This window comes from Caenorhabditis elegans, chromosome I (genome assembly GCF_000002985.6).
Source record: "Caenorhabditis elegans chromosome I".
In the NCBI taxonomy this organism is placed as follows: Eukaryota; Metazoa; Nematoda; class Chromadorea; order Rhabditida; family Rhabditidae; genus Caenorhabditis; species Caenorhabditis elegans.
Window position 1 is genome coordinate 11,674,736 of NC_003279.8, and position 23,693 is coordinate 11,698,428.

Sequence of the window (23,693 nt, forward strand, 5' to 3'; positions counted from 1 at the left end):
ATTTTGAATAAAAACTGTACTTTTTTCAATGTTTTTTTGGTGCTTTAAAATTCAAATTTCTGAAAAAATTTAAATTTTACAGAAAAAAAATATTACAAAATTTATTTTTTTTCGAAATTTTCAATAAATTTTTTTTTGTAATTTTGTTTCAACCGCATCACTAGATAAGTCCTACTAATTTTTTTTAAATTTTCCCGTTTTCTTTTCAATGTCCATCATTTTGGCGCTTGGCTCACACGCGATAACTGAATAAATTTGAAGCCTAGCTCCCTCTGCCTCTGGGCTCCGAGAGCACACACTTTAGCCGTCTAACTCTCTGTCTCTATATGTGCATATTTCCGTTTTATTTTCAGATTCCCAGTGACTCACTGGAATCAGTCGGAATTTGTTATTTATTCAGTTGGAAGGAATTATTCATTTTTTGGGGGAAAAAATTATTATTGGTTTTGGTTTTTGTTGGGCTTTTGAATTTTTTTCAGTAAAAAAAATGTCTATTTTTTCAATTCGGTTCAATTTTCAGACAATTTTAGGTAATTTGTCATACAACAATTTTCCCATTTATTACAAATTTTAGTCAGTTTTTCCCTAACTTTTCCTGTTTCTCTCTTTTTTCTATTTTTTTCTGTTTTTCTTTTTTCCTTCTCTTCCTCCTTTTTTAATATTTTTTCTTCCCTGGCCTTTCCTTTTCCTCCTTTTTTCCTCTTTATTCCTTTCTTTTTCCGATACTTTTTTATATCTTTCTTTCTGTTTTTCTTTCTTTTTTTTCTTATCTTCCTCATTTTCCTCCTTTTTCCTACCCGGTTTCTCTCACTTTTTTCCTTTTCTTTCCTGTTTTTGCCTCTTGTTTCTTTTTCCCTTCTCTTCCTCCATTTTTACTATTTTTTCTTCCCTGACCTCTTCTTTTTTTCTTTTTTTTATCATCTTTTTCTTCTTTTTTTCCTTCTTTTCCTCCTCTTTTTTCTTTATTTTCTCCTTTTTCTTTCTTTTTCCTTCTTTTTTTTTCTGTTGTTCCTACTCTTGCTCATTTTCCTATCTTCTTTTTTTCCTCCTTTTTTCCTATTTTCCTCCCTAGTTTCTCTTTTTTTCTTTCTCTTTCCTCTTTTTTCTCTTCATTCTTTTTCCCTCCTTTTTCCTTTCTTTTTCCTCTCCTTTTTCTCCTTTTTATTTTTTTTATTTTTTCTACTTCTGCCAACTTTTCAATATTTTCAGAAACCCCCGAATCATCTGAAAATTCATCAAAATATTCAAGAAAATCATGCGATAAACATCGGCGACGGGGGAATATATTCCAAAAAGAAAATTTGCAAAAATGTCAAATATCAGTTGGTACCGTCATTGTTCGGTTCGGCTTCAACTCGTCACACTTGCACTTTTCCTTTTATTAGGCTCCGCCTCTTTAGGCTCCGCCCACATTGATGAAGAGTTCGAAGATGACGTCACGACGACAATATCATCGATTGCGTCACCGATGAGGCGGACGTACACAAATGAGTGGGCGGTGCGGATAGCGGGTGGGAAGGTTGAAGAAGCGAACCGACTGGCGAACAAATACGGGTACACGAATTTGGGTCCGGTTAGTTTTATTTTTGAATATTTCAAAAAAATTTCCATAATTTTGATTTTAAATCGTGGAAAAATATTAATTTTGAGCAAAATTGGGTCTCGCCTGCAAAGCTACAGTAACCGACCCACGGATTTTCAAAACAGTTATTGTTATAAATTTTTAACAAATTAAAAGAAACATAAAAACATTTTAGATCGTCAAAAAATAATTATTTTAAGCAAAGTTAGAAAATTTTCAAAAAAAAATCAAGGTCCCGCCACGAAAACTAGAGTACTCAAAAACTTTTGCTGTTTTAGAAAAGTTTATGTTAACAGTATTGAATATTATTAAATTTCAAAAATTTCGCTTTTCAGATTGTCAAAAAATATTGATTTTGAGGGAAGTTAGAAGATTTTGAAAATTTTGAAATAAATCCAAACAAAATTTTTTTTCGAAATTTTATATTTTTACGGAAAATCTATATATTTTTAAAATTCAAGAAAAATTATTTTCCAGATAATTCCGGGTGACGAGTACTATTTATTCCGTGACGATCGAAAAAAGAGTCGATCGTCGCGAAAAACGCGAAGCTTATCAGCAAATCAGCTTCAACACGAGGAAGATGTCATGTGGATGGAACAGCAAGTGGCGAAGCGGAGAGTGAAAAGAGGATATCGAAGGATTCGACGACATACTGATGATAATGATATTTTTGAAGAGGATGATGATGGTACTCAAATTAGCAAGTCGAGAAATAGAAAACATCCGGATCCGAACGATCCGTTGTGGACTGATATGTGGTATTTGGTAGGTTATTGAATTATTGAGCAAAAAATTAGAAATTCAATGGTTTTTAAATTATTCCAAAAAATTGATTTTCCGCCGAGTTATGAGCATTTATAGTTGGTGGCCGAACTTTGATATTCTAGGCCACTTAAAATTAAATAAGTGAAAAAGATGCAGAATTTTCAGATCACTTATAAAAATTTTGAATCATCGAAAAATATTGATTTTCCGCCGAGTTATGAGCACTTAAAGTTGGTGGCCTAACTTTGGGTTTCTAGGTCACCAAAAATTAAATAAGTCAAAAAATACAAAACTTTCAGATCAATTCTATGCATTTTGAATCATCGAAAAATATTGATTTTCCGCCGAGTTATGGGAATTTGAATTTGGTGGCCGAACTTTGATTTTCTAGGCCATCAAAAGTTAGATAAACAAAAAAGATGCAGAACTTTCCGATCAGTTTTGTACATTTTGAATCATCGGAAAATATTAATTTTTAGCCGAGTTACGAGGTTATAAAGTTGGTGGCCTAGGAATCCAAAGTTCGGCCATCAACTTCAAATGCCCATAACTCGACGAAAAATCAATATTTTTCAATGATTCAAAATGTACAGAATTTACCTTAAAATTCTGCATCTTTTTCGCATATCTAACTTCTCATGGCCTAGAAATTCAAAGTTCGGCCACCAACTTTAAATGCCCATAACTCGGCGGTGATTGAATATTTTTCAATTTTTCAAAAACCATTTTTAAATTAACTCTCTAAACTTTTCAGAATCGAGGTGAACATCATTCTGACTCAACAACCCGTATGGATCACAATGTAAAAGAAGCCTGGGACCTCGGGTACACAGGAAAAGGAGTCGTCGTCACGATTCTTGACGACGGTTTGGAAAGAACTCACCCAGATATTTCTCCGAATTACGATGAACGTGCTTCATATGACGTCAACGATCGAGATAATGACCCGATGCCAAGATACGAATTTTCGGATGAAAATCGACATGGAACTCGGTGTGCTGGAGAAGTTGCGGCGATTTTTAATAATAGTTTATGTATTGTTGGAATAGCTTACAATGCAAATATCGGTGGAATCAGAATGCTCGATGGTGACGTCACAGATGCCGTCGAAGCCGCTTCCGTTGGGCATAATGCAGATTACATTGATATTTATAGGTATGGGCATTATTTCAGAATTGAGCCAAAATTTACAATTTCATCAGCTTCAATCAAAAATATTGATTTTGAGCCAAGTTATGGACCTTGGAAGTTGGTGGCCTAACTTTGGATTTCTAGGCCACCAAAAATTAAATAAGTCAAAAAGATGCAGAATTCCAAAGCGGAGCGAACAGTTTTTAAATTATTCAAAAATATTCAGTATTAATCGAGTTATGGGCATTTGAAATTGGTGTCCTAACTTTGAATTTCTAGGCCACCAACTTTAAAAGCTCATAACTTTGTTCAAATTCAATATTTTTCGAAATCTTCAACGGGTTAGAGTTAGACCTGGATTACGCATCTTCCCAGTTTAATTGATTGCTGATGGCCTAGAAAACCAAAGTTCGGCCAACCAAAGTTCGGCCACCTGCATATTTTTATTCTTTTCAATTTGTTCTGGCCTAGAAAATCAAAAATAATCCAAAGTCAGGCCACCAACTTCAAACGCCTATAACTCAAAATTAATGTTTTGAAAGATTTAAAAACTATTGTAATCGTCAGTTCTTTCTCTTTCTGTTGGTTATTTTTTCGAAAAACAAAAAAAACTCTTCCAGCGCATCCTGGGGACCGGATGACGATGGCCGAACCGTCGACGGCCCCGCAAAACTCACAAGAAGTGCCTTCGAAAAAGGAATCACCATGGGTCGAAAAGGAAAAGGCTCAATTTTTGTATGGGCATCAGGAAATGGAGGAAAAGACGCGGATTCGTGTAATTGTGATGGGTACACCAACTCCATATACACGTTATCCATATCAAGTGCCACTGAAAATGGAAATATCCCATGGTACTCTGAAGCTTGCAGTAGTACCCTTGCGACTACCTACTCTAGTGGAGCAACTGGCGAAAAGATGATCCTAACCACAGATCTACACCACGCGTGCACAAATATGCACACGGGGACCAGTGCAAGTGCTCCGTTGGCTGCTGGAATTGTTGCTCTTGCTCTAGAAGCCAACCCGAATCTCACGTGGCGAGACCTTCAACATATTGTGATACGAACTGCAAAGCCTATCAATTTAAGAGCAGGAGATTGGACTACAAATGGGGTTGGGAGAAATGTGTCCCATAGTTTTGGTTATGGGTTGATGGATGCTGGAGCCATGGTGAAGCTGGCAAAGATCTGGAAGAAGGTTGATGAGCAGCATCGGTGCAGGCAGTTTTATCCGTCGAGATATAAGTGAGTAGTTATCACCCAAATTTATGAAAAATTCCAGAAGTTTCTCGAATTTTGCAAAAGTTTTCAAAAGTTTCTAAACATTTCTAAAACTTTCCTGCTGTTTTCAGAATTTTTAAGAATTTTCCGTTTTCAGGAGCTATTAAAATTTTTTTAGACTTTCTAGAAGTTTGTCAAACATTTAAAAATGTTTCCTAATACTCGAGAAAATTTTAAAAATTTACTGAAAATCCCTGAGATCTTCAAAAATTTTTGACAAGTTTCTAGACGTTTCTCAAATCTTCCAGAAGTTTATAGAAGTCTACAGAAATTTCCAAAAATTTCTCGATTTTTCCAGAAGTTTCTAGAAGTTTCAGAAGTTCACACAATTTTCCAGAAATTTCCAGGGACTTCTACGCGTTTTCAGAAGTTTCCGAAAATTCTAGAAATTGAGAAAATGTTTAGAAATTCCAAAAAACTCCAAGTTTTTAGAAATATCCCCAACGGAAACCGCCTTCAACTCCAACTTTACTCCGACGGATGTTATGGTGGAGCCGATGAGAATAAGGTGTCTTATGTGGAGCACGTGCAGGCAATCGTCACATTGAAAGCTCCAAAACGTGGAGATTTGCAAATCTACTTGACTTCTCCGTCAGGTAATGATTTTGAAAATAAATTTAGGATGTAAAACTGACTTTTTTTAAACCTTCATAACTTTTTTTGACGAAAAGCTAGAACATTGGCTCAAAAAGCGAAAATGCTCAGCTGCAAATTTCAAATTTAAAAAAATTTAAAACGTTCAGGCACAAAATCCACGTTGCTCACAAAAAGAGCACGCGACACATCACGAAGTGGCTTCACAGATTGGGCTTTCATGACGACCCATAACTGGGGGGAGCAGGCCGCCGGGCTGTGGATTCTGGAAATCGATAATGATGGATGGGATGGTGAGTATTGATTTCTGAAAATTCATTGATTTTTAGGAGTGATTATCGATTTTTGCAGACGCCGAGCTTGTAAAATGGGAACTCGTGCTCTACGGAACTGATCGGGAAACCGGCGACTTTGGAGGCCAACATGCTTCACCGTTAGCCGTCAGAAGTGTCCAGATGGAAGCCACGTCATCCGGCACCCAATATTCAATTTTCCACGTCATCACTCTTGTCATATTAACATTTTCCCAGATTTTATATTAACTTCATTTGTTTTTAAAAAATCTGATTTCCAATTCAAAAAGTCTCAAAATCGATCGATCTCCTGTCATATCTTTAATTTAGATTATTGATTGAATTTTTCCGAAAAAAATAGTGAACTTTTCTCGTCTCTTGTTACGGTACAATTTCGGTTTCTGTACATTCCGCTAATATTGATTTTTTTCTAGAATTTTCTTCCCCCCAATTTTCACTTTTCCCCACTCCCGCCCGTTTGACAACGATTTTTTTTCGTCAGAATTTTAAAACCTATTTCCGATGGTGCTAGAACATTTTTTTATTGATTTTACTAAAATAAAAAAACAAAATAATAAAAAGTTTGAATTTCAACATTTTTAAGTAAAAAAAATAGAAAAAAAAACAATTGCAGGCAGAATGTTTGTGACTAACAAATGGGGCAGCACCGGACATACGATGAACCTAAAATTAAAATAAAATTAGTTGCATGCTTGTTTTAAACATCAGGAAACACAAACCTCCACAACCGATCGTGGATTCGTCGACATCGTGGATTTGTTGGAACTCCAGAAAGTTCTAAAATTAAATTGCTTTAAACTTTTGGTAGTAACTAAACTTACATTCACAATCAAAAATGTTGCTCCCATCAGTACTGCTTTGAGCTTCACATCCAGGTCGGTAGGAACTGCAAACTGATGGTTTTTTAGATATTAATGAAAAAACCCTACAATTTATTGTATATTTTTTGAAAACGATGGGTTCGCCAGCCAAACGTGCCGTCTTTCTGATGATCTTGCCAATTTCTGTGCCATCATCGATGTTTTTGATCTGGAATTATTGAGGAATCTAAGGGAAGCAGCGGACATTTTATTGTGAAATTGCAAGTTGCACCCGACGCTCTACGGGTTTGGCCCGGTGAGTAACAACCGACGTCTCATGCTAAACCCGAAATGTGTCGGCTGCACGAAACTAGCCAAAGATTCGAGCAGCCGACACTTTATGGGCTTGTGTTGACTTACCGAAAACTCCTTATCCTGAAATCCCATCAACTTCCAGAATGGAATCTCAATTCGGAAGATTCGGGCCCCTTTTCCATCCATAACGTCAAAACTAGTAGTCAGAAATCCAAACCGCTGGCGAATAGTACCTAGCGTCCCCAGAGTTGGGGATTCAACGACGCAATCGTGCTGACAGCAACCGACACATGCACAACAGCCATAGCAGCAGCCTCCACAACATCGGAACTCACGCTTGACGGTCAGAACTTCCTGGAAAACTGAATTTTTGATATTTTTCTCCTAGTTTCTTAAGTGATTAGTCAAGAAATCCCAATATTCATCACGGGGATTTTGCAAGACAAAAATGATCAGAAATCTATGTAGTTTTAAAACAGTTTTGAAAGAAATTTCGGCACCTTTCTGCCAGAGCTCGCGGAGCATTAGACCAAATTTCAGCTACTACAAATGCTCTAAGAGCTGCCTACCGCTTTCAATGCATTGTTAATATGCATTACAAATCCACGTTGTGAACCACAGAACCTTCTTTCACTACCATCGGACTCTTCGAGCACATCATAACACTGTTCTCCATTTTCATTTCTAATCTGGTATCGTTTTGCGGTCCCCCAATCCGCCAAAATCTCCACAGGTTGCATGATTTCATGCACCTCGACTTTGCTCAAACTTGTGAGCAGTTGTAGAACTGTCGTCGGGGGTTGTTCTGGTATTAAGGGTTGCTGAGATATTATGGGTAATTCCATTGTGTTTCTGAATAAGTATGGGGTTTTTGTAGAAAGTTGATTGTAAAGGGGCTGAACTGAAAGAAAATAAAAATTATTAAAATTAGAGTTTTTAAGCAAAAGTTCAAAGCTCGCGGAGCATTCCTACAAACCAAAAACTTTTAAAATAAAGTTTTTATGGGATCGCGGAGCACCAGGCGCTGAATTCAGCTCCACAATCTGGTAATCATAGTGGTTTACGTGACGTCAAAAAAAAAGATGCTTCGTGAGCTTGCACAAAAATGTTTTCGAATTTGATCTAAATTTACAAATTTTCAGCTTCTAAGCTCCCAGCTCGCGGAGCACAAAGTTAGCTCAACCTTAAACATCTCTAAAACTAGAAAATATGGCTCTCAAGCTCCCAAGAAGCTGAAATCAAATTTTATAATAAAAAGCTTTATATCAAAAGTTCAATGACGTCATACAACTAGAGGGAAATAAGAAAAAAAAATTGTGCACGGCACAAACAATTTTAAATCTGATTAATATGAAAAAAGTTTCTAGTTCTGGCTCCCGGATCACCGAAATTAAATGTGGGCTCAATTTAGCTAGATTCAGCTCAGCTGGCTGAGAGCTTCAATTTAACACCCATCATGCCTACATTCCCACAGTTTTGATGTAGGGCTCTGTGAGCATTTAGAGTTGCTCCGTTAGCACAGAACACTCCAAATTGTAAATATTCGTGCTCAATTAACCAAAAATTTTAAAACTTTACATCCACATTGTTTAGATTATTTTAGTTTTAAAATTTCAGCTTTCAAGCTCGTGGAGCACCCAGGTGCTCGGTGAGCTCAATATAAAAATATTGAAACCTAGGCAATATGGGGCTCAAATTGACGCTCTAAGGGAGCTGAACTTATAATAACAATTTTATAATAAAAATGAACAATGACGTCATTTTTTTTAAACAAAAAATTGCGGAGCACCAAAATGCTCCGTGAGCTCAATATGGAAAACATTGAAACCTAGGCAATATATTATCAGAAGTTCCACTAAAAAGTAGATACTAAGAATGGCTTTTCAATGAAAAAATGGCCGAAACATTTTCACCAGTTTTCCAACAAAATCGTAGTCAGCCAGCTAACAACCAAACAAAACTACACTCTACTCTACAAACAAAAGGGTTGCATGGCCGGAATACGGAAAAGATCAAAAAATTACGGGAGACGCAGAGAAATCAAAGATTTTCAGCTGTCTACAAACTATGAAATTCTAACAGAAAACAGTGGTGATTCAGCAAAGAGTGACGTCACTTTTTTCTATTGCGAAAGTTGCTCGGGGAGCTTATGATATCATTAGAAGTGGTCCTTAAAATCTAGAATTTCCAGCGCAAAAATTGAGAACTTGAAAAAATTGAAAATTCGAAAAATAAATTGCAAAAAAATTTTATAAAATCGAATTATGAAAAATTTTCCAGTGGAAAAAATTATTATTTCCCAGAAGATTTATTTATTTTTTTCGATGTTTAAAGCTTTTTCTGTGTACAAAGGTTATACAGGCTCAATTGGATTTTCTGGAAAATTTTAAAAAAAGGAATTAAAAAACAATTTCTTGACTTTTTTCAGGATTTTTAAAAAATAAATTAAATTTTGTGAAATTTGAAAATATTTCCACTTATAAAAATATTTTAGAAAGTTATTTGTATTTTTGGAATTTTAAAAAATTTTTGAAAAAAAATATCTGGAAGTTTTCTGGAATATTTTTTCAGGGAAAGAAGTTATTTTCCAGGTGGGGGTTTTAGAACTTTTTAGAACTTTTTTATAGTGTTTTTGTGCAAATGAAATTTTTTCTCTAACCAATAAATGTTTCACAATTAATGGTTTTTTTTGAGAAACACTTCTTTGAGCCTTTTTTTTCAAATGTCAGAACTTACATAGATTTTCTATGGTTTCTAACCCATAATAATAATTTGCACGTATAATTTGAGTTTTCCAAACATTCTCTGCTAGATATAATATTTTTCAAACGTTAACTGGGATTTTTGGAATAATAAAAATGTTTTGAAAACAAAATTCTGGAAAAAAATGTTCACTAATTTTTTTTTCAAAAACAAATAATGTCTAGACACACGTACACGGGTACATGTGTTGTTCTTAGTATCTACTTTTTAGTGGAACTGCTGATAATATGAAAACGTTTTTTTTGACCACGTGTGGCTTTTTCGGCATTTTTCCTGGATTTCCGGCAATTTCTGAGTGAGAAATGAGATTATTACGAGTTTTCAGTGGAAAGAAACGTAAAATACACGGAAAGATTAAAAGTAATCACGGAAAAATGCGAAAACGTGGGAAAAAACGAAAGAAATCAACCAAAATACCAGAGAAAATTTTGGGACTTCATTTCGTAATTTCGAGTCTGCATTTTGCGCGTCGCGGTGTTTGCACCGAAACGCTTACCGTACTCCTCGTCATTTGTAAATTCCCGATTTGAATTTTAGAGAGGATGGTTCAGTGGAAACGACGGTTTTTTCGGGAATTTTGACAATTACATGAAATATTGGGCTAAAAATAGTGATTTTCAGCGGAATTTTCCAGATATGCGTCACGAAGGGCAGAAATGTGCGATTTCACGTGGGAAATGCACAAAACTTCGGACAAGAGGCTAGCCACGCGGATTTTCTAGAGAGAAAACTTGCTCTTGAGCACATCTAATGGAAAATACAATATTTCAGTAATTTTTGCGACTCAGAATTCGTCTCCAGCATGACTGTCGACACAAAAACGACGTTTTTACGATCGGATCGTGGGAAAAACGCGTTTTCGGAGAGAAAATTCGACTCTCTGACCTTTGCAGGGAAAACTGAGCGCATATTCGACGAGTAAAGACTCTGGGGACGGAAAGGAAGCCGTGCCAGTGGATATTTCAGGTCAGGAGAGTGTCGACTGACTTGAAATCACACGGAAATCGAATATTTAACAGGAAAGGATGCTCGTGGGCAATCTACTGACCTGATTTTGCAGATAATCGATATTCTACGGGCAGGAGAGCTCGTGGGCTCTACACCGCCTGATTTCTAGGGAAATCAACCGTTCTGGGTGTTTTTATGTGGAAAAACACCCGTACTACACAGCGCATTTTTTACTACATTGTCGTCAATTTTTTCAAGATTGTGCATGCAAAAGTGCGTCGCGGTGTTTGCGTCCAATGCGCACACATTGTCGATCGTAGTCGACATTTTCAAGTAGATTTTCTCACAGAAACGTGAATTTCAATGATTTTCATCGAGTGCAATGAAAAAAAACTCATAGAATCTCAATGAAATATTTATTGTTTGATTAATTAGACTAGAAAATATAAATAAAACTCATTTTTCACAGAAATTGGGAAAATGGTGCAGTTGACGCGGAAAATGGCAATTTTTTTGGCTAAAATTTGATTTTAACATAAGTTCATGAAGACAAGGAAAGAATAAAAGATAAGAAGTGAGAAAATAAACATTAAACTTACATTTGGAGACGATTTTTTTCCGATTTTGAACATTCTAGGCTTAAAATGCGACAAAAATACAAATTTTTACTAGAAATTCTTCACTTCCATAACGCTTGCCTCTCAATTAGTTTATTTCGAGTTGTCAGAACTTGAGCAACTGCCGACCGTTTTTCATTTCATCCACATTAACCGGAAACCACCATCATCATTGTGGAGCAGACATTTTTAAGTCGCTTTTTCACAAAAATGTGACTTTCAATGGTAAATTTTTATGAAATTAATAGAATATGAACAAAATATTTATTATTTGGATACTTTCAAAAAATAATAGAGGTTTAATTTAGATTTTGATAATTTTTCGCTGGAATATCCATTGATTCTTTGAATTATTGACAAATTGATGAACCATCCAGCTCAAAAACAGCATGTGAAGGTGATGGCTCGGAGTTCTGAAAAATTTTATTATAAAATATAAACAAATTTAAGTCAAGAAAACTCTATATAATGTTCGATATAATTATTTCAAGTGAGTCGATTGTAGTACCTCGTGCTGACACATCCGGTTTTCGGATTTTCACTGTATTTTCGATATTTTTGCAGAATAAAAATAGACTGAGATAATAACCGAAGGTTTCGAGTGTTTTAAATCGATTAGTAGGTCCGTACCGACGATTTAATAAAGAAATTAGAAACTTTTTCGAGAAAAAATCAATTTTTTTTCAAAAAACCTCGGATTTTCACTGTATTTTCGATATTTTTGCAGAATAAAAATAGACTGAGATAATAACCGAAGGTTTCGAGTGTTTTAAATCGATTAGTAGGTCCGTACCGACGATTTAATAAAGAAATTAGAAACTTCTTCGAGAAAAAATCAATTTTTTTTCAAAAAACCTCGGATTTTCACTGTATTTTCGATATTTTTGCAGAATAAAAATAGACTGAGATAATAACCGAAGGTTTCGAGTGTTTTAAATCGATTAGTAGGTCCGTACCGACGATTTAATAAAGAAATTAGAAACTTCTTCGAGAAAAAAAATGGGGTTTTCTTTTAAAAAAACATACCTTTTTCGACTTTTTCCATTCGATCGTGTCGATCTTAGCTTTCTTGGATGTTCCAAAGTGACAATTGTACTCTGTAAATCAGAAATTATGTTTATTTCAATTTTTTCACAAAAAAGACAAAAAAAACAAGAAAAAGGCAAAAAAAACATTAAAAATAACAGCGAAAAATAATTAAAAAATACTATGTTCAGTGGAGCGCACTTACGGAGTCCGTAAACACCACGACGCGCAATCACATACTCTGTTCCGGATTTTGTAGTAAAAAATGCACTGTGTACTAACTCTACACGCACGCTACCGCGCCGCGTGTCTCCGCCTGACTCCAGATTCTTAATACAGCTCGATTTTTTAGTGAAAATCAAGAGCTGCAACGGTCGATGCACCAATGTTGACACTCGGGACCAGTAGAGGGGAGTCAGTCACCCTACCGAGCGTATTCTGATACGCGCGGAGAGACACGGAGCAATGTTCGAGCGGCATTGGTGATAAGCGGTGCGGAGAGAATAACAGTACACAGTTTCAGACGAATTCCAGTTTATTCAGAGGATATAAATAGGAATTAAAGTGATTATCAGGATGGAAATGGTGAAGAAAGGTCCTGAATCACAGTGTCTGCGGATGGGTAGCCGCTGACTCGTCTGGTGAAGGTAGAACAGAATGAACGATTGGCCTAAAAGTAGGATAGAATTATTGTGTGGATTTACGGAGCTACGACGCTCCGGAGTAACGGGAGGTCTCGGAGGAGCGCGCTTGCATCGGGAAATACGCAAATGGCGGTAATTCAAAAGGGAATTATTATTAATAGATAATAAACGGAAAAGGACAACGGAGAGTGAATGTATTCGCGGATAATGAGTGGTGGCGAGTGGGTGAGCCTGACCGGTCATATATCTGCAAAGTTGGGACGCAGGGGAAGCGTTAGGCCCAAGTCACAACAGGAGGTGTCTTCTGTGGATCATTTGAATGTAGTCAACACGAATGTACTATTGAATCTCCTTCAATAGGTCTTCTGGGTACAGTCCGTCAACGACATGGTTGTGTATCCACTAACTATAATGTTTTGGACAAGGATGGAAATGTGATTTTCCTAATTGATGGGCCGGACTGTTGTACACAATGCTTTTGTGAAGATTAGGATTTTATGGTGAATCTTCAGCAGGAAAATGGCCACTTGCGTAGACAATTCCAGATTAAAACTGCCGATAACTATGAGCTCATCGGTTCAATCACCAAAAAGTGGGGTGGTGTACTTCGTGAGGCGTTCACTGACGCGGACACTTTTGCCGTCTTATGTAGGTTTAATTGAAAAAAGCTAAAATAACCCCTGGCTATTATCAGTCCCCGCCGACTTTGATGTCAAGCTCAAGGCTGTGCTCCTTGGAGCCACGTTTTTGATTGTGAGTTTTTTTGGTTTTTAGGGCAGCCGGTAAATATTTCAAACATCTCTTTCACTTGGTACACCATGATCTCATCTAAGTATGCAAGGTACTCTAGGCCGGCGGGAACCCCTTCAATTGCTGGGAGCGCTTCCATTCAGATGGATCCTGGAGCCGCTTGTATCGGAGCTCCCGGTTGAGTTGTAATAACAGCTCGGTCTTGCAGTTCAACGTAAACCGGTGGAGCAGGGTTAAGAAGTTCTTGCTCCATTTTTTCAACCTGAAAATTTTGCAAATAGAGCTGATCCTGTAGCAAAGGGCTCGCGGAGCAAAGCGTTTTGGAGCACATTTCATAGTGAGCAAAAATACACATTTCGTGAATTTTACACTTTAAATAATCAATATATGTAGTAAACTATTTGAATTATCGATTTTTCAAAAACAATTTATTTTTGATATATAATTTTGTGAGAAAAAAGTGGGTGGGACAGACACTGAAAACTAGAAGAAATGGGCGGGGCTTGGAGACCTGAGAGTGGGCGGGGCTTAACAAGGAAATGTGGGCGGAGTCTGAAGGAAAGTGACGTCATACATATATTGGAAGAATGCGTTGGAATAATAAGAAAAACGTTTTTAAAAAAGTTGGCTTTTAACAATTACAGTCACAATTGCAATCACAACCATCGGGGCAGCAGCATGCGGAGCTTGCTGTACCTTTAAGAAGAACTGTAATAGGCTCCTGGAATTAAAAAAAGGTCAATTGACAAAAAACCGGGATTGCATACCAAATTATGCTCTAATCACCGAAAAACACAGCAAAAATGTAAAGCAAATGGTAGAGGGTTAAGCAGACGGACGGTTAGACTGAAAAAGCAAAAAAAAATTGATAATTCAAGCGAAAATCCATAATTATCCCAAAAATCAATAATTTGGACGAAAATTCATATTTTAGGGAAGACACCAATCCTTTTTCAATATTCGATAATTTTCACATAAATCAATAGTTTTTTTTAGACAAAAGTTGATAATTTAAGCAAAAATCAATAATTTCCACAACAAAAAAACTTCTGTTAGCAAAAAGCGATAATCACAAACCTCCGTTATTGCGGTTTTGGCTCTGTTGCTCAAACTCCATGAAATCCTGAAAAATTAGCAAAGTTACAGTAATTCTACAGCAACCAAACTTACAATCAAAAACGTGGCTCCTATCAGTACTCCTTTGAGTTTGACGTCCAGGTCGCCGGGGACTGAAAATTGCAAGAATTATTGATTGTATGGACGGGGGCGACTTACAGTTGACGGCGAACGTGTCGGCGTCGGTGAACGCCTCTCGGAAGCAACCTCCCCATTTTTTGGTGATCGCGCCGACAACTGTGCCGTTGTTGGCGGTTTTGATCTGAAAATTTTGAGGGTATTGAAGCAGCGGACATTTTAGGGGGATAGGATCTTCAGCCGGTAGCTCACTGGCTTCCCGACAGACCCGCAAAGTGTCGGCTGCTCGGCAACCGCTGTTTCTTGGGTTATTCGACAAAGCCGCTAGGTGTCGGCTGCACAGCACAAGTCAGCAAAGCAGGTGGTTCAAGCAGCCGACACTTTACGGGTGGCCAGTAATCCTAGTAAATTGCGGCCGACGCCTCACTGGCAAAACCTCAGATAAAGGGCCGGTGAAAATTTTGGGATTTTCAATACATTCACAGCCTCAGGTAATATTTAGCGGCCGACATTTCACAGCACCTTGCAATCAGACAAGCTAGCATGTACCTTGCAGCCGACACCTCTCAGGACCCTAGAACTTCACCTACCGGAAACTCCTTATCCTGACATCCGCAAAGCATGCAACAGCATGGACCATCAATCTGGAAGATCACATTTCCATCTCCATCCATAATATCATAATTCGACGACATGCATCCACACCGCTGACGGATGATACCCAGAACACCCATCGATGGGGTCTCGATGATACATTCCTGCTGGCAGCATCCGATGCATGCCAAGCATCCACAGCAACCACCTCCGCAACACTTGAACTCACGCTTGATGGTCAGAACTTCCTGGAAAATTTGAAATTTCAGAGCATGTGGATCAATTTTGGCTTGGTAGGCCTGAAAATTTGGGCTCAGGATTGCTCCGCGAGCTTGTTGAACCAGATGCTCCGTGAGCTTACCCTCTTAAAGTTATCCACAATATGCATGACGAATCCACGTTGCGGTCCACAGCACTGTCTCTCACAGCATCCGGACTCCTCGAACGCGTAGTAACACTGTTCTCCATTTGCATTCTTGAGCACGTACTTGTTCTTGGTCTCCCAGTCCGTCACAATCTCGATGAGCTCCTTGATTTGATGCACCATGATTGTATCCAAGTAGGTAAGATACTCCAGGCCTGTAGGCACACCTTGGATTGCTGGTGGCATTGGCATCCACACGGAGCCAGGAGCCGGCTGCACAAAGACACCTGGCTGAGTTGTGATTGCTTGTTGGTGCTGCTGCTGATGCATTTCGAATTGTTGCACTGGATTCATACCCTGTGGGTTGTAGCCCGGTTGTTGGTTTATTACTGGTTGCTGCATGGTTATTTTCTGAAAAAAAAACACTTGAAAAATGAACAAAGCACAGTAGATTTAGAAAAAATTTCAAGATAAAAATCAGCAGGAGGAAAGTTCTGGGGCACCTAGACTTTTTGTAGAATCAAATAGTAAAGTTTTTATGGGCTCGCGGAGCAACAGGAACTGATACAATTCAGCGCTACAATCTGGTAAGCATAGTGATTCACGTGACGTGAAAAAAAAGATGCTCCGTGAGCTTGCACAAAAATGTTTTCGAATTTGATCTAAATTTACAAAACTTCAGCTTTAAAGCTTTCAGCTCGCGGAGCACCAATTGAGCTCAGTCTTAAACATTCTTAAAATTAGAAAATATGGCTCTCAAGCTCCTGAAAGCTGAAATCAAATTTCATAATAAAAAGCTTTACATATCAAAAGTTCAATGACGCCATACAACTCAATGATTAGAGGGGAATAAGGAGAAGCAATTTGTGCACGGCACAGACAATTTTAAATCTGATTAAAACAACCTCTATTTCTGGCTCTCAGAGCACCAAATTCAGATGTGGGCTCAATCTTGCTAGATTCAGCTAGCTGAAAGCTTTAGTTTGACACCCATAATGCCTATGCTACCTCAAACTTAATGTAGGGCTCTGTTGCTCCGTGAGCACAGAACACTCCAAATCGTAATTAATCCTGCTGCTCAATTCACTAAAAATTTGAAAACTTGGCATCCATATTGTATAGATTACTTTAGTTTGAAAATTTCCGCTTTCATGCTTCCGTGGAGCACCAAAATGCTTCGCGAGCTCAACGTGAAAAATATTGAAACCTAGGCAATATGGGGCTTGAATTGACGCTCTAAGGGAGCTGAACTTATAATAAAAATTTTATGATAAAAATTAACAATGGCGTTATTTTTTTAAACAAAAAATTGCGGAGCACCAAAATGCTCCGTGAGCTCAATATGGAAAACACTGAAACCTAGGCAATATGGGGCTTAAATCAAAGCTCTTAAAAAGCTGAACTCAAATTCGTATTAAAAAAAAAATTTAGTGATTGTGAATAAAATAGAAAATAATGTGGGTAATTTCAGACAACGTTTTTGGAATTATGTATACCCTTAGGGTTTTAGTTAAAATATACCCATTTTGTCTGAAATTACCCACATTATTTTCTATTTTATTCACAATCACTAAATTTTTTTTTAATACGAATTTGAGTTCAGCTTTTTAAGAGCTTTGATTTAAGCCCCATATTGCCTAGGTTTCAGTGTTTTCCATATTGAGCTCACGGAGCATTTTGGTGCTTCGCAATTTTTTGTTTAAAAAAATAACGTTTTTGGAATTATGTATACCCTTAGGGTTTTAGTTAAAATATACCCATTTTATCATATTATCAGAGGTTCCACTAAAAAGTAGATACTAAGAATGGTTTTTCAATGAAAAAATGGGCGAAACATTTTCACCAGTTTTCCAAAAAATCATAAGTCAGCCAGCTAACTACACAAACAAAAGGGTTGCGTGGCCGGAATACGGAAAAGATCAAAAAATTAGGAGAGACGCAGAGAAATCAAAGATTTTCAGCTGTCTACTTGCGATAGCTACCATGGTAACCATTTAATACATATGATTAAGGCCAAACAACACTTTTTTTCGCTTTTTTTGTTGAATTAAAAAACGTGTTTGAATCATAGAGAAAGTAGGGGAGAGAAATGGAAAAACGTGAAAAATGAAAGAGAAAAAAAAACCAATGAAATTTGAACAGAAAACAGTGGTGATTCAGCAAATATACAAAATACAAAACTACTTTTTTTTGAGTGACGTCACTTTTTATTGCGAAAGTTGCTCGGAAAGCTCAGAAATAATATCATAGAAGTTTTTGAGAACTTGAAAAAATTCGAAAATTAGAAAATTAAATTGAAAAAAAAAAATTTTTCATAAAATTTTTAAAATTTTCTAATGGAAAATAATATATTTTTCAAAGGGTTTCTTAATTTTTTTTTGGAAATTTTTAGAGTTTTTTCCGTGTACAAAGGTTTTACAGGCTCAATTGGATTTTCTGAAAATTTCGAACAAAATTCATTTTTAATTTTTTTTTGTGTAATTTGAAAATATTCCAATATTAAAAAAATATTTTAGAAGGTTTCTTGTATTTTCGGAGTTTTAAAGCATTTTTGAGAGAAAAAAATTGGAAATTTTCTGGAATTTTTTTTCAGGGAAACAGGTTATTTTTCAGAGTAGATTTTTAGAAATTTAAAGAAATTTAACTATTTTCGTGCAATTTAAATTTTTTTCTTTAACTAATATATTTTTAACAGAGCTTTTTTTCCATTTTGAGAATTTTATAGATTTTATGAGAAACACTTTTTTTTAGAAACACAAAACAAGTTTTTTTTCACTAATTTTTTTCCGAAACAAATATTGTCTAGACACAGGTACGCGGGTACCCATGACGAACAAAAACAACCCGATCAGATGCGATTTTTGACCCATCGCTAATTGGGCAATTTTTCTGCGGAACCGGTTTCAATTCTGTGGGGTAAATCTTTGCCTCTTTTTAATCTAAATAACAATTTAATTTTGGCAACACTTTTCTTTTTTTTGGATTAATTTTCATGTAAAATTTACAATTTAGGATTTAATTTTAATATTATTTTTTAAGAAAAAAATTGCAATGTTTTTGTATTTTTTCAGTCCGAAATTTGCAGAAAAAAATTCATTTTGAAAGTTAAAAAATCCTAACAAATCAGGAGAAAACAAATTAAAAACACTCGGAAGTTGAAAAACTAAAGAAAATAAATTCCACAAAAAACTGGTCGAAAATGAGAAACATTTGTTTTGTTGTGGCTAAAAGAGCGTGAAACAAAGAGAGAGGGAGAGGACGCAGAGATAAAAAGGCACCTAGAGAGTGTTGGGGTGGTGAGAGACGCAGAGATGAAGAGGGAAAGGGAGGAGACTAGACACAAACATATGAGGAACACACGTTGCAGGGGTGTGTTCTGGTGTACTAAACCAAACGGGAAATTATTTTTTCAAGGTTTTTAATTAAAAGTAGACAAATGATATCTGCGCATTTCTGAGCATTTACCTTACTTGAGCCAGCAGAAATTTCAGAAAACAAATTTTTTTCCGATGCAAAATTTAACACTGAACATTTTGCTAGTTGAAAGTTTTTTGATATCTTTAGCCGTTTTTGAGATAATTTGGTTCAAAGTTTGAGGTGGAAGAGAGTGTGGGAGAGAGGAGACGCAGAGGGTTAGACACACTGCGTCTCCCCTCCCTCCACGCTATCTCGCGCTAAACTTTAAAACATTGTATCTCTGATACCGCTGAAGATATTTAAATTCTTTCAACTGAGGAAATACTTTAAAACTTATGAGCTTCACATTTTCAAAAGCAAAATAAAATAACACTTTGATAAAATAGTAGGATTTAGGGAAAATGCGGCAGACACTACTTGTTAGTGAGCAAATATTGGCGAGCGCTCATTTTTTGATATGTTTTTTCTTGTTTTACTGATGCTTGTTTAGGCCCTGAGCAAGAAAATTTTGCTCTAAAAATGTTAAAAAATGACGCCAGTGGAAGTAGAACAATTTCGAAACAGGAAAACTAATTTGAAATTCTTTTCATACCTGAAACATTTAAAAACATGCTTTTGTTTTTTGGCTTAATTTAAATTTCAAATGAGTCTAAAGTACGTAAAGTGAAGACTGTCTAGTTTTGGCAAACGAAAAATAATTTTGCAAGGCTGAAAATAGGGTTTGTAATCCTTTAAAAAACTATTGTTAAAAACTTTTATTTTTACAAAATATTTAAAAAAAAATCATAATTGAAAACCCGTGAATAAAATGTATGTCATAAAAATTATAAATTGAAAAATCCCAAAATTGTCTGCTTCAGCTTGGTTATTTCAGATATTTTCAGTTCAAATCCGTCTTGTTTTGAACTTGCTAAGAAGCTCAGCGGAGCATTCAATGGGGATTCCGGTAGAACACACCAGCAACGATGTTGGAAGCATTTTGGGATTTCTTGGATCTGAAAATTTGCTTTTTTTTAGACATTTTTTTGCACATTTTTTGCACATTTTTCCACATTTTTTGCACTTTTTTTGGACATTTTTTGCACATTTTTTGCACACTTTTGCACATATTTTGCACATTTTTGCACATTTCTTGCACATTTTTTGCAAATTTATGCACATTTTTTGCACATTTTTTGCATTTCGCCCCAAAAATATTCAAAATTCCGAGAACAATAATTTTTAAAATAATTTTTGAACACTAACAGTAGATATTCAACATTTAAGGTTTTTAAAATTTCCTACCAAACAGTTTTTTTCTTATTTGAAAATATGAATGTCTTTCTGTAATTTTGTAGTTTTTTTTTTTGAATTTCGCGCATATTTTTGATTGAAAAATTAAATAAATTAAGAATAAAAATCAATGAAAATATTTAAAGTTCCGCAGAGACTTTTAAAATTTTCTGAAAGAATTTAAAGAACTTTTTGTGAAAATTTGCAAATTTTTAAAAATAAATGCTCACCTTTCCAATTTTATTGCACCAATCCTTGCACAAAATCTCCGTCTTACATTTTGGCCGATCTCCACGCTTCAGCGGACCAATTATAGCTCCAGAATATTCGAAAATAACTAGAAATATCAGAAAAAATAGATAAATGTGTCTAGACATTTATCCGATCAATAATGTGAATTGAGGAGGAGGGAGGTGGAAAGTGTAAAAAACAGCGTCTGCTCCATCATCAGCTGCCATCTGTTCACAATAGAAACGTGTCAATTTAGTGTTGCTTTGTGTTCTTTTTCTATTGAAAAATGAAAAAAAAAACTGTGATAATGCAGCAGGTAGAAGTCAGAAAGTTAGACGCTTTCAAGCTGTCGGAGCAGCGTTCGGAGCATTTTTCTGCACAAAACTATTAGTCCGCATACTGGCTTCAATCGACGACATGTGTGACTCCGGAGCCAGAAATTTCAGTCTAAAAATTAAGTTTTTTTTGCAAAAACTTTTCAATTCTAAAAAAAATAAATAAATAACCTGAAAGTTTTAGCCAATTTTTCTCTGAAAATTCGCCGATAAACTGAGTTGCTCAGAATCATTGTGGAGCATTGGCACATTGAATGGGAAGCCATTAGAAAGGTCATGTTGGTGGCAAGTTCTGAAACTCAGAGCACATTTGGAGCATTTTATGAGCGCCGCCTACCTTGAAGATGAGTAGCTTCACCAATCACAATGAACAACATAATATTTTTGGGGATCACAATGAGCCCACCGGGCAGAGCCATTTGCATGCTCAAGCTGAAAAGAGCCGCCCGGTGCATGTTATAGGTCTGGGAGGACATGTGCTGGCGGAGACGCTGTAGAATTATCATTGTGTGAACACCAAGGTACACACAGTACCTGAAACATTTTTAGAGGTAGGTATGTAGGTAGGCACGAGACAGGCGCGAGACAGGTAAGCAATTAGTAGCAGGTGGCAAGGCATGTAGGCATATTATAGGCAGGTAGGCAAGCAAAAACAGTTTTGTAGGCGAGCATCAATGCACGTAGGGATGTTACATCGAGGTTTGTAGGCAAGCATAACTGAAAGGCACGAAGGCAGGCTGGCAGACAAACGGATAATTTGTGGAATGGCATATAGGAAGTTACATAGGCAGGTTTACAAGCGGCAGTCAAATGGGTAGGCAAAACAGGTTCGGAGGTATACAGAAACTGCAGGCAAGTAGGTAGGCACGAGGCAGGCGCATAATCAAGTAGGCAGGAAAGCTTGAGACAATCAGCTATGTAGGTATGCTGGTAGGCATACATATGATAGGTACGTGAGCAGGGGAAAGCTTCTGGGACGGCATTAGGCAGACTTTAAAAGGAATATTGGCGAGCTGGCAAAAGGCGGATAGGCAGGCCTGTAGGCAAGCAGGTAAACAATGTCTACCTATCATGACAGCCTCAAAACTCACCAAACAATGAAAAACACCCAAATCAAAGCTCCGATCCCTGTCACAAACATCCATGGATTCTGGTGTGGATCGTAGGCTTCAAACCCGTCAAAAGCCATCCAAAACAGACATTGTGGGTAGTTCTGAAAATTTGAAGCTCAGCAGAAAATTAATGTTCCACTGTTGCCTACTTTCTTCACAAAATCATATTTTTGCTGGTAGGTCAGACTCGAGTTCCACATGGAAATTGCGGTGAAAAATGGGAAAATGTGAGTTATGAATAACAGAAGCTTGTTGAAATGCATCTTGCTCGACTGGTTCTGCAATGATTTTCAGATAAAACTCGGGCTTATAGTCTTGAAAACTTGATTAATCTGGACAGCTGCATTGTGGCGATATACGAAGCATGTGAGCCCGGCGGAGAGCTCGAAACAAAAAATCCCAACCCAAATGGACATACTCATATGGGGACTTATGAATTGTCCAAAAAATTCTCCAGTATTGTATCCACCGACCATTGGAAAGAAATAGAAGGCTGGGCAAACCCAGGACATGTAGATTTCTGTTACGAAGGATGCGGTCTGGAATTTTAAATTTTTTGAAGTCGGGTCCCACCACGAAAACTACCGTACCCTTTTTTTTATTTTCCAACCTATACAACATGGATGTTAATTTCAAGCTTTTTGCGTTAAAGTTTAATTTAAAAAAAAACTGGATGCCATAATTTTAGTTACTGTACAAAAATAGGGTCTTACTAGGAAAGCAACTGTTCCTGTTTGCGGTGAGACCCGTAAATTATTAAACTCGAAAGGTTTTTGACATGGTGTCAAATCAAAGCACATGATTCTAAATTGTTTAAAATTTTAACATCCAGAGTGCTCAAATACTGAAGCAACGAAATTTTTCAACACACGGGTAATTTTTCAACAGCACGAAAAAAACGATTACTACAGTAATCCAAAAATCAAATTTGTAATAATTGTTCACATTTTAAAGGTCATATTGTAGTAAATCCAATAAAATATTATTTTCCCTCAAACCTGCATATAACAAAGGCAATACTTGTACCCAAACATTCCCGGCGACTGAAACCAAACCATATAAAACCCGATAGCGTTTACTGGAAGCGAAATTGCTCCAATAATGTGCAAAGTTAGCGTATAATAGGCTGGAATTGTAGGGGGACACGGTGCGGACATTTTCGAGTTCTAGGAGCTCAAAAAGTAGGCAAATTGATTTTATTGTCTCTGGGTTTGAATTCAAGACTCTACAGCTGGAACCAACTGCCTGATGGTGAGCCACGTTAAAAAATAATTTGAAAGATTAACATTTAGCAGGTGAAACTTCTGGGGGATTTCAGCAGAAGTGTGATCTTTGAGTATTGGCCGGAAGATTTGTTGTCAACTTTTATCAAAAACATGGTGCATCGACATGGAGTTCTCCAATTTTTTCGGATTTATTCAATTTTTAAAAACTTTATTCAAAAAAACTGTTCTTTTCAGATAATCCCAACAAACTTAGCATCCTCAAGAAAACTTAGCATGCTCGGAATGTGCTCCGACAAAAATCTAAATATTTTCTCAATGAAGCTAATTAATTTCTAAAAGTTTTTATACATACTATTACAGCAAACAAGAACATATTAAAAAAAAAGATTTCCCATGTAGGCTGGCACGCCTTGGAA

General features: G+C 36.5%; 6 protein-coding genes, 1 non-coding gene and 1 pseudogene across 12 annotated transcripts; 2 read left to right on the plus strand and 6 right to left on the minus strand.

Moving 5' to 3' along the window:
* The first annotated feature begins 1,209 nt into the window (after window positions 1-1,209).
* kpc-1 (Furin-like protease kpc-1) lies at window positions 1,210-6,240 on the plus strand. 2 transcript variants are annotated; one of them, NM_060573.6, is made up of 7 exons: window positions 1,210-1,573; window positions 2,060-2,350; window positions 3,105-3,505; window positions 4,102-4,725; window positions 5,194-5,357; window positions 5,505-5,648; window positions 5,707-6,240. In NM_060573.6, exons 1-7 carry the CDS (start codon window positions 1,310-1,312, stop codon window positions 5,895-5,897), a joined length of 2,079 nt encoding a protein of 692 aa, NP_492974.2. In that variant the 5' UTR covers window positions 1,210-1,309; the 3' UTR covers window positions 5,898-6,240. The 2 variants fall into 2 exon arrangements, 1 of the variants encoding a protein (NP_492974.2); NR_132618.1 differs by having other exon boundaries at window positions 1,310-1,573; window positions 4,102-5,357; window positions 5,707-5,897.
* F11A6.12 lies at window positions 3,726-3,815 on the minus strand. The gene has a single exon (NR_050607.1). It is a non-coding gene; the product is annotated as an Unclassified non-coding RNA F11A6.12 (non-coding RNA).
* Window positions 6,164-7,706, minus strand: scrm-4 (Phospholipid scramblase). The gene is made up of 6 exons (NM_060574.5): window positions 7,354-7,706; window positions 6,890-7,138; window positions 6,599-6,698; window positions 6,491-6,555; window positions 6,389-6,446; window positions 6,164-6,332 (listed from the first exon to the last, which is right to left on the minus strand). The coding sequence occupies exons 1-6, from the start codon at window positions 7,627-7,629 to the stop codon at window positions 6,298-6,300; spliced, it is 783 nt and encodes a 260-aa protein (NP_492975.3). The 5' UTR covers window positions 7,630-7,706; the 3' UTR covers window positions 6,164-6,297.
* A 3,647-nt stretch (window positions 7,707-11,353) lies between these two features.
* Window positions 11,354-12,213, minus strand: F11A6.15 (uncharacterized protein; the record flags this gene model as incomplete). 2 transcript variants are annotated; one of them, NM_001350373.2, is made up of 2 exons in its annotated part: window positions 11,354-11,525; window positions 12,139-12,213. In NM_001350373.2, 2 exons carry the CDS (start codon window positions 12,155-12,157, stop codon window positions 11,491-11,493), a joined length of 54 nt encoding a protein of 17 aa, NP_001337283.1. The 2 variants fall into 2 exon arrangements, with proteins under 2 accessions (NP_001337283.1, NP_001251702.1); NM_001264773.3 differs by lacking the exon at window positions 12,139-12,213 and having other exon boundaries at window positions 11,417-11,503.
* Window positions 12,214-13,075: 862 nt separating this feature from the next.
* F11A6.3 lies at window positions 13,076-13,787 on the plus strand (annotated as a pseudogene). The gene is made up of 2 exons: window positions 13,076-13,430; window positions 13,477-13,787. Coding segments are annotated over exons 1-2 (666 nt in total).
* Window positions 13,788-13,937: 150 nt separating this feature from the next.
* Window positions 13,938-16,101, minus strand: scrm-1 (Phospholipid scramblase). Of its 3 annotated transcripts, none has more exons than NM_001392951.1 (6): window positions 15,682-16,095; window positions 15,317-15,568; window positions 14,808-14,910; window positions 14,703-14,761; window positions 14,610-14,655; window positions 13,938-14,378 (listed from the first exon to the last, which is right to left on the minus strand). In NM_001392951.1, the coding sequence occupies exons 1-6, from the start codon at window positions 16,084-16,086 to the stop codon at window positions 14,374-14,376; spliced, it is 870 nt and encodes a 289-aa protein (NP_001379216.1). In that variant the 5' UTR covers window positions 16,087-16,095; the 3' UTR covers window positions 13,938-14,373. The 3 variants fall into 3 exon arrangements, with proteins under 3 accessions (NP_001379216.1, NP_492976.2, NP_001251705.1); NM_060575.6 differs by having other exon boundaries at window positions 13,947-14,253; NM_001264776.4 differs by having other exon boundaries at window positions 14,093-14,655; window positions 15,682-16,101.
* Window positions 16,102-19,841: 3,740 nt separating this feature from the next.
* Window positions 19,842-23,208, minus strand: sri-11 (Serpentine Receptor, class I; the record flags this gene model as incomplete). The annotated part of the gene is made up of 8 exons (NM_060578.3): window positions 19,842-20,096; window positions 20,604-21,051; window positions 21,111-21,231; window positions 21,277-21,473; window positions 22,031-22,152; window positions 22,201-22,329; window positions 22,375-22,590; window positions 23,050-23,208. 7 exons carry the CDS (start codon window positions 23,206-23,208, stop codon window positions 20,946-20,948), a joined length of 1,050 nt encoding a protein of 349 aa, NP_492979.2. The 3' UTR covers window positions 19,842-20,096; window positions 20,604-20,945.
* On the minus strand, window positions 19,987-20,262 carry T22H2.4 (4Fe-4S ferredoxin-type domain-containing protein; the record flags this gene model as incomplete). The annotated part of the gene is made up of 1 exon (NM_060577.3): window positions 19,987-20,262. The coding sequence occupies one exon, from the start codon at window positions 20,260-20,262 to the stop codon at window positions 19,987-19,989; it is 276 nt and encodes a 91-aa protein (NP_492978.1).
* Window positions 23,209-23,693: the final 485 nt, after the last annotated feature.